This window comes from Petromyzon marinus, chromosome 36 (genome assembly GCF_048934315.1).
Source record: "Petromyzon marinus isolate PM22_M1 ecotype Great Lakes invasive population chromosome 36, UKy_Petmar_22M1.pri1.0, whole genome shotgun sequence".
Lineage (NCBI taxonomy): Eukaryota > Metazoa > Chordata > Hyperoartia > Petromyzontiformes > Petromyzontidae > Petromyzon > Petromyzon marinus.
Genome location: NC_133702.1, coordinates 5,642,061 through 5,656,037, shown reverse-complemented (window position 1 = coordinate 5,656,037; position 13,977 = coordinate 5,642,061). Strand labels below are relative to the sequence as shown.

Below are 13,977 nucleotides of genomic sequence, written 5' to 3'. Positions count from 1 at the left end.
CTTTTACATGATACACAATCGTTGTCGACATTGGTAATCAGTGGCGAACTGTATCGTGCCTTTTGCTGCGTCTGTGCAGTGTTGGATTTCTGTTCATCGCGTGTCATGGAAAAGCGGATAATTTTATAATTGCAACCGTTATTTGTTTATCTAGGAAAGCCTTCACGACTGTCTTTTTTCAAGAGGGTCCTTCATTAAGATGGTTCGCCAATTCCTTCATGTGTATTTTTGCATGTGTGAGGAAACGGGAGTGACCGGAGAAAATCCACGCGCATGAGCGTATCACCCTGAACATTCGTGCAAATAATAACCTTCATAATCACGTGCATTAAGTATGCAGGAAAGCCTCAACGAGTCTCAAGACTCTTTTTTTTTCAGGAGGGTCCAGCAATTGAGATGTTTGGCCAATAGCAGTAACGAGTTCGTGGAAAGTGGGAGGGGACCCCGCACCTCCGATTAGCACGGTTGGCTACGTACAGTGTGAAAGAAGTTCAACGTACATACAAACCGGAGTACCCAGAGCCAACCGCACAGATGGATTCAATACACTTGCCATGGTGTTATCTCCTGCCCACTTTGTCTCATGGATATAGCTAACACTTGCAAAACGTACGTCTGCGGGATATGATTATGTTGGCCCGATAACATAAACGCGATAGGTTGTGCTGCTGCCAACAGTGCTTAATTTGTTTGAGGACCGTGTAATGCAGATTTATATTAAAATGCTTTCGTTAACGAGCTCCAGTGTAATATTTATTTTTGTCCCCCTTGTTTGCTTTAGGAGCCCATGCCTATTCTGTCAATGGCAATATCACCGAAGAGGGTAAGTGGGGAGACCGTGACCTCTGCTGAGATGGAGAAATAAACTGCGCTTATTAAACTTGAAATTACGGCTGATGCGGCTCTTTATGAGAACGTTGGCCGCCTCGGGTTAAACGCGTGAGAAAAAAAGTCCTCCGTGAAATAACCGACACGCTTCCAGTGGGGCGCTGGAAGAAAAAAAAGATCTTACGATTGTTAATTTTAATTCCGCTTATTTTAAGTAATTTATGGAAATGCCGAGATTGAGTTTTTTATTTACTGATGGCTTATCAAATCCACTTTTGGAACCATTCCTATGTCAGTATTAGGCATGGAACCAGTGATCCCTCCCCCAACAACAATTCAAAAGACATGCAACCAATCTGCCCCTGCAATTTCATTCAAGAACTCTCAACGTTGCGGGCCACGTCTCAGTGGCTGCAGAGGTGAAAGTTCACCTATCACATAGAACATATACGAACCGAACAAAAGTCAAATTCTCAAGCGTACGATGCTATGCTTGTATCACGAGAGTAAAAAATCTACTTCAGTCGATGGGGGTCAATGCATTAATACGTGGGGAGAGCTGTCATAATTGAGAGTTTTCATTGAATTAAAGAATAAACTCATTTGTTTGTATGTCATGGATTCTCGTGGCTCATCTCAACTATGTGTTTCGATTCCCGGGAATCCAGTAGTGTAGCCGTCGAGTACATAGGCGGTGCAACTGCACCAGCATCAGGAGTGGTCCATGGGCCAGAGAGGCCCAGGTTCCAGGCAGCAAAGAAGGGGGAAATTGGGCAGGACATTTCATTCCTTGCATCAGGCCCCATCGTGAACCACTCTACGCTACTGGGTGGTTACACCCACATCTGTTTTCCCACCTGATTACAATTAGCACCCCCCCCCCCCCCCTTATCTAACATCAACCATTTTACCACTCTCGGATTTGCGCCGTTGCCGGCGGCGATTCCACCCACGTTAGAAACGGGATCCTTCATAGCGATGGCGTTGGTCCGCAAGCCAACCACCGCAGCGCGGTGCCGCGCGTCCGCGCTTCGATCTCCTTCCCTGCCACGTTACGCTGCGCGCGTTCTCTCCCCGCGAGCAGCAACAGCTGTACGTGGGCTCGGAGACCGGCGTCACTCAGCTCGCCCTGCAGCGCTGCGGCATCTACGGGAAGGCGTGCGCCGAGTGCTGCCTCTCGCGGGACCCGTACTGCGCCTGGGACGGGCACTCGTGCTCGCGATACTTCCCCTCCAACAAGAGGTGTGCCGGCCACGCCGTCTGCTTGGAGGGTTTTTAGGGCAAGGGCGGGGAGGGTGGGGGGAGGGGCGTTCTCACTCGAGGGCCAAATCGGACCTTCGGATACCTTTGCCAGGCCACACATTTAGTTCTTGCCAAGCCTTGATTACGCTACGTGTGTACGTTGAGCTTCTTTCGCGCCGCAAGGTAGCCAACCGCGCTTATCGGAAGTGCGGAGGGAGGACTACAAACTAAGTATAAAAAAAGAGTTATAAAGAAATTCGTTTTCCATCTAAATTTAAAAGTGTATAAGGCTCAAGGACTGTGTAGGCTCAGAACTACTATACTTGAAAGACAACTGGTGAATTGAGTACACTAAAATGATAAAGTGTTGCGCGGTCTAAAATATTCTCTGCTAGTACCCAATTAGTGTAGCTCATATTCTTGGAGCGATGGATAAATATTGTGCGTGGGTTAATTCGAGCACACCCGTCTATGGGGCCATGGGCCAGATGAAATGAGGCTGCCATCTCCCCCCCCCCACTCTGCATAATGGGTTGAATATCCTAACCTGAAAAGTATGAAAAGTGAAAAGAAGCCTTGGTGAAGCATCAGGTGGGGTTAGGGGTCAGGTTAGAGTAATTCGAAAATCTAGTACGAGTTGTTGGTTGACTAGTTTGTTAGTTGTAGTGAGATGTTAACTCCCTCGCCTGATATGTAGGAGGTCGTGGGTTCGATTCCGATCCTGACGCCTGCTGTATATTTGGAGTTTGCATGTTCTCCCCGCAGCTGTGTCGACTTTCCCCGGGTCCTCCGGGTTTTCCCTCCACGTTTAGAAACATTCATTTTAGAGTACTTGGCTGCTATGAATTTCTACACGACAAGCCACTTCGTTGAACTATCATTTGTGGCCAGGTCGCTTCTGATAAAGAACTAGACAGCTCAGTGGGCCTTACCTGGTCAAATAAAAATAGCAAATCGTGTGGTCGTTAATTGTCGGTCTTGCCCTTGGTTGGCTAGAGTGCTTCTGCCCTCCAAACAACTCACCCCTCCCTCCCACTGCGTGAAAGTGTTTGGCCACTTTTCATTGCTGACGTTCACAGCGCATGTTCTTGCCACGATCACTCGGTGGGGCTTTTGTGTCTCATGGGCAAAGGCTGCTTCGGGGAAATGTTTGAATTCTATTACAACAAATAATTACGTGGCAGACAGATGATGGGCCCTGCCAAAAAAGAGGGCAGTGTCATCATCATGACCTTGTTTATTGAGCTAACAGACATGATGTACGCTTCCCAGATAAGTTTATTTTACTTCCTGGGTTGGTGTCAACAGTTTTCATTAATTCAAATGCATGCTTGTTAGTTAGGCGGTATCAAAATAAATTGCAGTATCAAAATGTGCATACGTTGCTCTGATACCAGTCTTTCCCAGCGTAAATGTTTACAGGTGTTCTTGAAAAAAATACACTGTTGCTGTTGCTTTAATTTAATACTGCCTCCCTTCTTACCTGCCCACCATCCACCCACCTATCTCCCTACTTACCCATTAACCCACCCATTTACCTACATACCAAATTACCTACCCACCCACCTACCCATCTACCTACCAATGCATTTACCTACCCATCCATCTAACGACCTACATGTGGAAGGCACTAAAGAGTAAACGTGTGGTCCGTGGCACTTGATAACTTTGGGTCCTCCTGTGGTTCCCACCCACAGGCGATCCAGACGTCAGGACATCAGGAACGGAGATCCCATGACCCAGTGCTCTGACCAGTTCCACAACTGTAAGCAAACGGTCCCACACACACACACACCCACCCACGCATCCCACCCACCCACGCATCCCACACACCCACGCATCCCACACACCCACGCATCCCACACATCGCACGCATCTTCCACTGCCACACGTCTGCTGTTACAGCTCGCTCCGCGTGCTTACACTTGCCCATAGGCGCTCATGACTCTGGGTGGTTTCCCATGAATGTGATGTTCTGAGAATTAGTATCACTTGTTATGTTTAACGTGCGTTTTGCTTATATTTTATGGTGGGGGGGGGGGGGGGGGAGTGTTACCACTTATAATGAGAAAGCGCGATTCAACTTTTGATGAGTTTCATTGAGTGTGAATCAGCGCCAGTGTTTCGATTGTCTGCAACTGCGCGGTTACGTTTGCCGTTTTCTGCGGGCGCGCAGGAGGTTGGGGTTTAAAAAAAATATATCTTAAAACATATTTGGATTTAGAAAGTGTGCACATGTCTCAAGATGCTGTGCGACAATGACTACGGGCAGGTGCAAATAAAAAGGTAAATGATACGAGTAGATTAATTACCCCGAACTTCTGAGTTTCTTAATATCCCTTCTTCAGAAAGATTATGCATTGGGATGTTTGGCCAAATTCCTTTTTGTATTTTTGCAGGTGAGGGGAAGCTGTAGTTCCTAGAGAAAACCCATGCACAGATGGGATCATAAACCACCTTGCAGCCGAGTGGGGTCTGGGAGTTTCACAAATCTATGAGTTCACCAACCCTAGACCCCAGCCAACACACAACCAGAGCAATCAAGTGACACTGAGTCAGTTCAAATATTCGTATTTAACATTTAGCTCTATGTATTTTGTGCAATTCCACGATTGTTCCACCACTCGAGTGCTTGGGGCTTGTTGCAAGTGTTTAACACCAATGCTGAGTCCCTTGCTATGGCTGTTAACGACCAAGTCACTTAACGACCGTTTTTTGGAACCAATAGCCTTCGTTAAGAGGGGTTCTACTGTACTTGCTATAAGTTTTTGAGTACTTAATGCTGAATGTGTTCAACACTTTCTAATTGTATTTGACAGTTGATGACAGTGTTTAGTGCTTTTTGAGCATTTCAGCATGTTTAAGGTTTACTCTTGAATGTTCAACACTGGATGTTGGGGTTTCGCACCTGCCATGTGTTAAGTAATGTTTAGTTTCTAGCAAGTGTACTTTGCGCATAGGATTAATGATACGAGTGCATGGGCCCCCGCTATCAATGCTTTGCAGTTTGATGTCAGCATTTAGTAATTAATACGTTTTATGCTCACAATGCCCGTTCGGCACTTTTAGTGTTTCGCACTTGCTACGGATATCTGGTGTTAGCGATGAGAATTTTCTTCTGAGTGCTGGCCGAGCTCTGATGATGACGTAACTTCACCATCATCAGAAACGTGTGGGCTACAAAGACCCGCTGCACAAGCCATTGTCCACTTGCCACCGCATTTCAGTCCTCCCGTGTTGAGCGCTTACAGTCTGTTCTCCCACAACGCCGCTCGTTGTTTTCATGACGCGAGTCGGATATGTAACACGACGAAAGGTACCGGGGAACACATTTTTTTTCATAACGCGGATGCGAAATGGATATAATGCGATCGAGTGAACGGAACCACGTCGCGCGAGTAGGCGCAAGCGGTCGTGACGGCTGCCTCGGGGTAGCATCGCACGAGGCGGGATGCTGCTGGATGCTTCTTGATGCTATACCCACGCGCCTCAGTCTTTGTTCAGCCTGCGTACGCATCTCACGTGTTATCGCGGATCGTGCTTTACACGATATTATACATTGTTATTTTAATGACGCGATTTTTCCGTAACGCGGTGCTCTTCAGGAATGCAACTACCGCGTCATAGGAGAACGGACGCGTACTTAGAAGCGCTCACGACTCGCGGTTAGTAGTTGGCGCGTGCTCTTTGAGCGTTCGCCGCCCGTTCCCCGCGGAGCGGCTGCCGTGACACCACGGTCATCGTTCGCCGTTCGCAGACAACCCGGACGCGGCGGTGTCTGGCGAGAGGGCGGTGTACGGCGTGCAGAACAGCAGCATGCTGCTCGAGTGTGCCCCGCGCTCCCGGCAGGCCCGCGTCTTCTGGCTCCTGCAGAAGGGACAGAACATCGAGGATCGACAAGAGGTGGGCTGCCCCTCTCACCGCGCGTGCGCGTGCGCGCGTGTGTGTGTGTCTGTGTGTGTGTGTGTCTGTGTCCGTGTGGGGAGCGATAGTGTAGTAGCGGTTAGCGCGCTGCGCTATGAACCTGGCGACCCGGGTTCGATTCCCGCTCACGGCCAACACCAGTGACGATTATCTGAACCGGTCCCGGGCCTCCCCTAGGTCGACTCAGCCTCAAATGAGTACCTGTGCGGTGTGTAAACATTGCCACTAGGGAGACAAAGGCGGTCGGGCGTGGTGCTGGCCACCCACCCCCTCGTGTACCGTTCCGGCCTTCATAGGTGCTCGCTAACAGCACTTGCCCCAACAGTCTGTTAAGGCTATATGGGGGATCTTTGTTCTTTGTTTTTTTGTCCGTGCCATAGTCTGTCTCTCACACCGCGCTATTTATTTATTCGTTCCTCGGGATGTGGGTATCGCTGGTGAACAAGCATTCGATGCCCTTCGGTAGTTGCCCTGAGAAGGTGGTGGCGTTGGGCCTTCTTGCGCTGCTGTAGCCGATGTGGAGCGGGTGCTCCCACAATGCTGTTCGCTGGGGAGTTCGAGGGTTCTGTCCCAACGACAGTGAAAGAGGGACAGTGTGTCCCAAGTTAGGACGGTGCGTGACCCAGAGGGGAACTTGGAGTATGTATGTTGAACTTCTTTCGCACCGTACGTAGCCAGCCGTGCTAATTGGAGGTGTTGCCCTTCCCACGTGGCTTCTGCTGCTCAGTGATAGAGGTCTCATGTTTGGGAAGTGCTTATGAAGCAGCATAGGCGAGTTGCTGCAGTGCATCCCTTAGGTTGTACACACTGCAGCCACAGTACACTGGCACGTGGAAGGAGGTGGACATTCACACTATTTGTGCTGTAGTCTCAGGATCAAAAGAACCCCATCCCCTGCGATTTCTGCTCAACCGGTCGTGCTTATGCCCATCGGGGGGGGGATGAGAGGGCTTGTCACACTTGATAACAGAGTGAAGAGAGGCTTCAACGCGGTGGTGCTTATGATGTGGTTTCTGATCCCAGAGAGCCTTCATTATGCGATCGAGTGCGCTTCAGCAGTAGTGGGTGCACAGAACAAGCAACGGGTCGACACGTGGACATTGCGAGCTGCACATGGGCAAGCTCCATTTAACGCGCTTCGTCCGTGTGTGACATTTGTATAAACCTTCCGAGTAGGCCACTGAAGACAGCGATAGTCAATCAAAGAGACGTGAGCAACGGTCGATGTGCAAGGAGGGCATAAGTTATTTTTTCACCTGCACTCCCTTTCCATGCTCACCCCCTTGAGTTTCCCTGATGATTCACGCCCGTGTGGGTGCCTCGCTTGCGTGGCTCTGGGTGACGTCTCTGTCGTCTGTGATCCCGTTGTCGTGAGCGTGGTGTGGAAGTTGGCGTCGGCAGCCGGTCGGTAACTCAGCCTCTCCCGGGCTTCCCCATGGTCGGCTCGGCCTTAACAGCACTCCCGATGTTCGATGCGTCGACGTCGTCGGTGGTGCTCGTCGCGACAGTTTGCGAGCCTCGTGCAGGGGTCTTCGTTTTGCGCGTGAGTCTGTGTGTGCCTGCGTGTGCATGTTTGTTAATGTGTTTGGTGTGTTTACTGGCGTGCATACGTGTGTGTGTGTGTGTCTGTGTGTCTGTGTGTTGGTGCTCGCTAACAGCACTTGCCCCAACGGGCTGTCGAGGCTATACGGGGGATCGTCGTTTGCCCGTGTTTGGGGAGCGGTAGAGGTTAGCGTGCCGCGCCATGAACCCGGCTATCCGAGTTCGCTTACCCGCTCACGGCCAACACCGGTGTCGAATATCTCAACCGGTCCTGGGCCTCCCCTAGGTCGACTCGGCCTGAAACGAGCACCCGGTGCGATGTGTAAAACATCGCCACTGGGGAGACAAAGGCGGTCGGGCGTAGTGCTGGCCACCCACCCCATCGTGTAAACCGCTCGTTCCCCTCCACGCCGCGCCAGGTGATCCCGAGCGACCGGGCGAGCGTGACGGAGCAAGGTCTGCTCCTGCGCGCCCTGCAGCCCGGCGACTCGGGCCTCTACCTGTGCAAGGCGGAGGAGCACGGCAGCTTCGTGCAGACGCTGGCGCGCTTCTCGCTCTACGTGCTCGACGCCTCGCAGCTCGAGGGCGTGCTGCTCCTGCAGGACGTGAGCCGGGCCAAGGGCGGGCCGGGGGGCGACGCGGCCGGCGCCCCCGGCCACAGGTCCTGGTACCGCGACGTCATGCAGCTGCTGAACCACGCGGAGCTGCGGCCGGGCCTGCGCGAGCTGTGCGAGCGTTCGTGGTGGCGCCGGCAGCAGCAGCAGCAGCACAGGCCGCGGGTCGTCCTGCCGCCCGGCACGCCGCGCGCACACCTGCAGCCCCGCCACGTCAAGTCCAAGCAGCTGTGCGAGCTGCACAGGGCCCGCAACCGGCGCACGCAAGAGAACGAGAGGAGTCCGCGCAGCGTTTGACGCGACGGCTCTTTCCCTCCTTCCCCCCTCCACCCCTTCGCTGCCGTTGGCCCCGCCGAGGAGGGGCCCGAGACGAGTGACTCTTCCCGTTTTGCGTTCTCGGTATTTGTTTTGTGTGGAGCGCGCCACCAACCGGTAGGGACGGGCGAACACAGCAGGTTCGTTGCCCCGAGCAGGCCGATGAGTAAGGGTTTCACTCGAGCCAAATGGTTGCGTACGGTTTTCGTATTGCAGGTTGCAGAAGGACCGCTTTCGACCAGTCCTCACATCCACCCCCCCCCCCGCTCCACTGCCATGTCACCCTGTACCGGCCAAATTGAATGTCCCATTTTCTGTGCGGCCACTGGAGTGCCTGTGACCATGTAACGCTGTTTTTTTTCCGTGGTTCATCAGAGCCACGCCATGCGCACGCTGCGCACTGGAAACAAATCCACACACACCCACACGACGGGGCGTATGTTGATTGCGAAAGCTCAATTGTATTTGCGCGTGGGCTTCTTTGGTGGTACATGGTGATGATACGGCGTGTATCCATTCCGTTTTGTGCGGGAGTGATGGTGAGATTTGGTCGAACTCGACGATAATATTAAGGTGCTTTTATTTTTGCATTCGAGGGCCACAGCAGTTGAAAGGAAATTTGTTTCTGCACAAAAGGGACACATTGGGAAAGTGAAATGCAAAATCACGTGCAGTGTTAAACGCAAGTTTACGCGCATGGATTTCCACAATTTTAATTGCCTTTCATTCCCAGTTTAACGATTCTAGGTTATTTCAAACATACGTCGGAATCATACATGTGTACGATGCCCTGAGTTTCATGTAGTAGAGTGTCAAGTATTACTTTTCAAACCAGTTAAAATCAAATGATATTGAGAGGAATAATCCCTCATCAATTATTTAGTCAAGCTTTCGTGCGCACCTAAAGTAAAAACGTCTCATAAACCGCGACAGTTATCGTTTTCCCCTAAATCAGTCATTGTAAGCAACTTGCACGTTGATAACTTGATAGCAAGTGGAGATAAATAAACATCTCAACATAGATTTATTTTATTTTTCTAAATGAATGTTCCATTTGCAAATAAGATTATATACGTGACTACGATATTAACGGGTGAGAAAAATGGATTCCCCTCCCCCGCCCCCCTTAATTAAATAAGTTAACGACACGAGCTATGTGGTCAAAGGCACTAGAAGCGTAACTTTGCCAAATACTCCTAGGACCAGCGAATTGACATGGGCCCTGAATCTGTGTGTACGTGCCATCATGCAGCGTTGGACGCAGCTGTGCGTTAAGGTATAAATGTTCACTCTTACAGTACTATAACCGCGTGTCTCTTCTCTCATATTATCATACAGGGCGTCCGTACATTTGTGCAGTGACGATGGCAATGCGTAGGGCAGTATCAGCCACGTGACACTAGTTCAGTGAATCGAAGTAATAATCATTTCTTTGGAAAAGAGAGAGGTTTACCTGTTTTTAAAAGCTATAGCGTCGATGTCGTAATTTATTCAACTGTAAATATTTATACTCAGTCTGTCAGTGCCACACCAGTTCACATGCTCTTGTTCATTTTCGGTGATTTTATTTTTGTAGTTTGTTTTTGTTTTGTTCATCATACTTGTCACGTGAGGGATGCTGCCAGTGGTGTAAACGGTTCGCACACTGGATCGGCAATCCGGAGGTCGCCGGTTTCATTCTCCCGACACAGCAGTCGCAACAATAGGGGCGGGTTTCTTAAAATCTGCAACCCCCATCCCACCCAGCAGTATCAATGGATGATCAATCGTAGTTCTTCGAACGGCAAGGTCACGTGAGGTGGGGTAAAGTGTGGGTACTACCGAGTCCTTCCAAGGTGGATCGCCAGCATGGAAGTGGAGGACTCGATAAGCGTTCCCCCTAGTGGTGGCCCTCGCCAGCAGTGGCATGAGTGAGCAGTTGCAGGGCTGCGCCTTTATCTTTTACGGGCATGTAGTTCCTTGTCTAGAGGTGTGTACGACAAGTGGCACCTTGTTTGTGTTAACACATTAATTAGGTTTATTTTTACACAATTAGGTTAAAGAACAACAACAAAAAAACAACCCGCGCATTTTGTGAAATCAACCAAAGTGGAAACGTATTCTTGGTTCTGTTGGTAAAGTCACGTAGAAGGGAAATAATAAAATAATACAGATAAAGCAATAAAATAATGTATTGTTATTTTATTATTTCCCTTCTACGTGACTTTACCGAAAGAACCAAGAATATGAATCCCTGCAGTCACGAAAGCTTTAAATCGAAATTCAAAGTGGAAACGTTTACCTTGCGATTACGGTCGCTGCTGTTGCTTGCCCTTGTTACTGGTGAGTGAGGTTGAATGAAATCCTCAAGGGTCATCGCTGGCATCAACCTTTACAACGCAATGGTTTTCTTTTTTTGTCGCATTTATTTTTTTTAAGTCGAACGTTCTCCCCTTGCAGACGTGTAGCGTTTACTCATTAACACTGAAGGTGCAGAAATACCGCATTAATTCACTTTGACATTTTAAAAGCATGTGGGCGCAGTCAAACCTATACACTCATAATGTACGCTTGCTCGAAATCTAAAAAAGCATGATATCAACATTTCTAAACACGCATCGCAAATTTCTTTTTTTGTAAGTTGAAACGAGTTGTTTAAAAAAAATATGTAATTCACGTTCGAAATGTTAAACCTTAACATAATACTAATAAAATGATGTTAAGTTTGCCAGAAGGGATTTAACAACGTTTGATTCTAATTAAGCTTGTTTATGTAAATATAATTTGTTGGAAACTGCCAGAGACACGCGCCTTTCCCAGAACCCAGGCTGAGGATTCAGTGCCATTCTGCCTTCGAGCCTCTACCAAGGGTACCAACTCTTAGAAGTCGGCGGGAGAGTCTGTGTAGACTGCCTTCTATGTCCAGGGTGTTCAGACCAACTTCATCCTTAATGTCTATGGTTGTTGATAAAGCTTTGTGCGGAATTAGTTGGACAGCAGTTTCAGTTTTCAGTTGCATTTATTTGGTATAGCCCTGTGAGCCATTCGGCTCTTGAATCGGGTGCAACCGCAACAAACAAAAACATGAACAAGAAAACATCTTAAAGCGACTACGCGCAACAGACAAAATCCAGGAAAAAAAACAGCAACGTCTTCCAGAAAAAGCACCGAATATCAATGCTGTGTGCAAAAATCCCAGTGGGATGCAAGTCAAACAACAACAACCATAAGACAACCATAAGCAGAATTGCATTAATGCCGGCTCCGTTATAATTTGGCATTTTTTTCCGATCCGGGTTGGGCCTAACCTTATGTTTGGTTTAGCCACCTGTTACACAACCAATCATCAGTTCGATTCTGTTCCCTGTGTTGCCGATAGACGTTAACTGATGGGTGTGGCTTGGTGACATCATCGGCATCATCAGCCGCATCTCACTGGGCGAGGCTTGTAGGGGGTGTCCCACCTTGCTGACTCTAGTCGATCTTAACTGTGGGATGCTGGTTCTCGTGTGCAGGCAAAATAACAACGCAGATCGATTGATTGAGCCTGGAGTCACGGTGATGCATGAGCCACATTAATTGTAGCCGCGACCTCTGTGGGATGCCCTCGCTCGAACGTTGCCTTACACGTAAACTACAGACACGTGCTTTATGAAGTTTAAAAACATGACCAAAATGTGTGTCTTTGCATCCACTGTATAGGGTGATGCATAGATACCGAAATGAAATCAACAGGAAGAAATTACAGAGACAAGATTATGATTTCAAGCCTCTGTATGTTTCGCCACCGTCAATCTCAAGATACACATTAAATCTCAGAGCACTCTCCGTCATTGCGAAGTGGAGCCGTCGCTTTTGCAATGCTGCATTCAATCGCTGGTTGAGGTGGAAGTAAGATGAGCGTCTTTCGGGGTGAATGAATCACTGGGGTATCGATACATGGAATTGCCCTGTATACATCACGTCGTTCGTAGACTCCAGGATGAAGGGGTAAACTGTGTTTGCCGGTTCCGCAAGGTTTGATTCATTAAACCACCAAGGCTGCTGTAACGCTATTCCCCGTTGTGAAGAGCCTCGATGGTGGAGCTGACCACGAGGGCAAAGCTTTGCTGGTGTAGGGTACGTGCCAGGTTTTGTACGGAGTGATACATAACCTTACTATTTACTTTGAGACCTGCTATAAACGTTCTGGGGGGTGGTTAGGGTTGTTTTGTACATGGAAATGATAGAGCTTTTTAACAAAATAATTTCACACTTATTTCTGTCCCCTTAAATGTTTATTTAATTAGGCGCGCAACTGTTGTTCTTTTAAGGTGTTGGTATTTTTTGTTTTGTGTATAGGTTTGTGTTTTCACGCGGTACTAGACAAATCGATTTTCTATTTATTGTAAATACTCTGTAGGACACCATTGCTTTTGGACATACTCTGTTGAAAATATATCTCACGTCAAACAGAAACCATTAAAACGAGGACAAAGTGGTGGTGCTCAATACGTTTGGCCACAAGAATGGGCACGGCTTCAAAAAGGAAGAAAAAACTCCCCAGCACATATTAAGAGGCCCAAAAAACGTAACATTTGTTGTGACACAACATCAGCTGGAAGTAAGTATATTATGGCCCTGCCATGCAGAGTTAAACGGCTTCGGAAATGAATCTAACATCGTTAATGCTGTTGATGCCCTTTTCGCTGTCTTCGCTCGACTTCAATCGGAACGAAGATCCGGCCCACGTTCTGTATTCGCAAACCCCTTGTTTAAGAGCGATACTCTGCTGACACCGCTGTTTATCCTCGGCGCACGGAGAGCTTGTGCAGGGAAGAGTTTGCAATAGCGGGAGAAGAAGTTGGCAGGGCACTTCGATCGGGCTGGTGGGGTGGGGAACAAGATGAAAACAACCTCTGCTGATAAAGGCGGTCCACATCCAATTCACAGAAATGCCACTGCGCCAGATTCTGAGACATTTTCAGCTGTGTATGTCTTAAGTAAAATTAGATGACACACATTTAAAATATATATATCACAGTCATGAACTATAAACAAGTAACGTCCTAAACCGACTAACGCGTGTTACAAATGTTCATTAATTGTCCGGATCCTCATAACCACAATGAACTGATGAACAACAAACTCAATAAAGGCTTTTCGTTGTTACCATTCTGTGTCCACGCGTGTGTCTATGAACAGCAGCACTGCAAATGTCCGAAGGGTCATCTTCCTCACTTGACGATGGGACTAAGAAGTCTGCATGGTTGCCTTCCGTTTTTTTTTTAAATCACCACGCAGAAACAATAATAGTAATATTTCCAATTATCTACATAGGAAAGCCTGGGTAGGTAATGTGTGAGGAAGGGGTTGCATTTTGATTGTTTGAGGGGGCCTTTGTGAGTGGGAAGAAACTGAAGGGTCTTGATACTGGAGGAATCCAATGAGCTACAAAGCTCTTTTTCACACATATCCAGTAGGGGCGGGTCAGAACGTTACATCAACAAGCAATACAAAAACACGATAGGAGTGCAGAGTATAGGAACGGTAA

At 48.5% G+C, this 13,977-nt stretch overlaps 1 protein-coding gene and 1 long non-coding RNA gene across 8 annotated transcripts in view; one reads left to right on the top strand and one right to left on the bottom strand.

The window, feature by feature from the left end:
• The window catches only part of LOC116949369 (semaphorin-3A-like), an 83,225-nt gene extending 69,630 nt beyond the window's left edge, over positions 1-13,595 (top strand). For all 7 annotated transcript variants that reach the window (XM_032966611.2, XM_032966608.2, XM_032966606.2 and 4 more), the window contains 5 exons: positions 782-823; positions 1,913-2,070; positions 3,768-3,835; positions 5,828-5,973; positions 7,956-13,595. In XM_032966611.2, the coding sequence (XP_032822502.2) occupies positions 782-823; positions 1,913-2,070; positions 3,768-3,835; positions 5,828-5,973; positions 7,956-8,447 (906 nt within the window). In that variant the 3' untranslated portion in view covers positions 8,448-13,595. The remainder of the gene's footprint in view (positions 1-781; positions 824-1,912; positions 2,071-3,767; positions 3,836-5,827; positions 5,974-7,955) is intronic.
• On the bottom strand, positions 4,103-7,894 carry LOC142930081 (uncharacterized). Its single transcript, XR_012946036.1, has 2 exons — positions 7,251-7,894; positions 4,103-5,937 (listed from the first exon to the last, which is right to left on the bottom strand). It is a non-coding gene; the product is annotated as an uncharacterized LOC142930081 (long non-coding RNA).
• Positions 13,596-13,977: the final 382 nt, after the last annotated feature.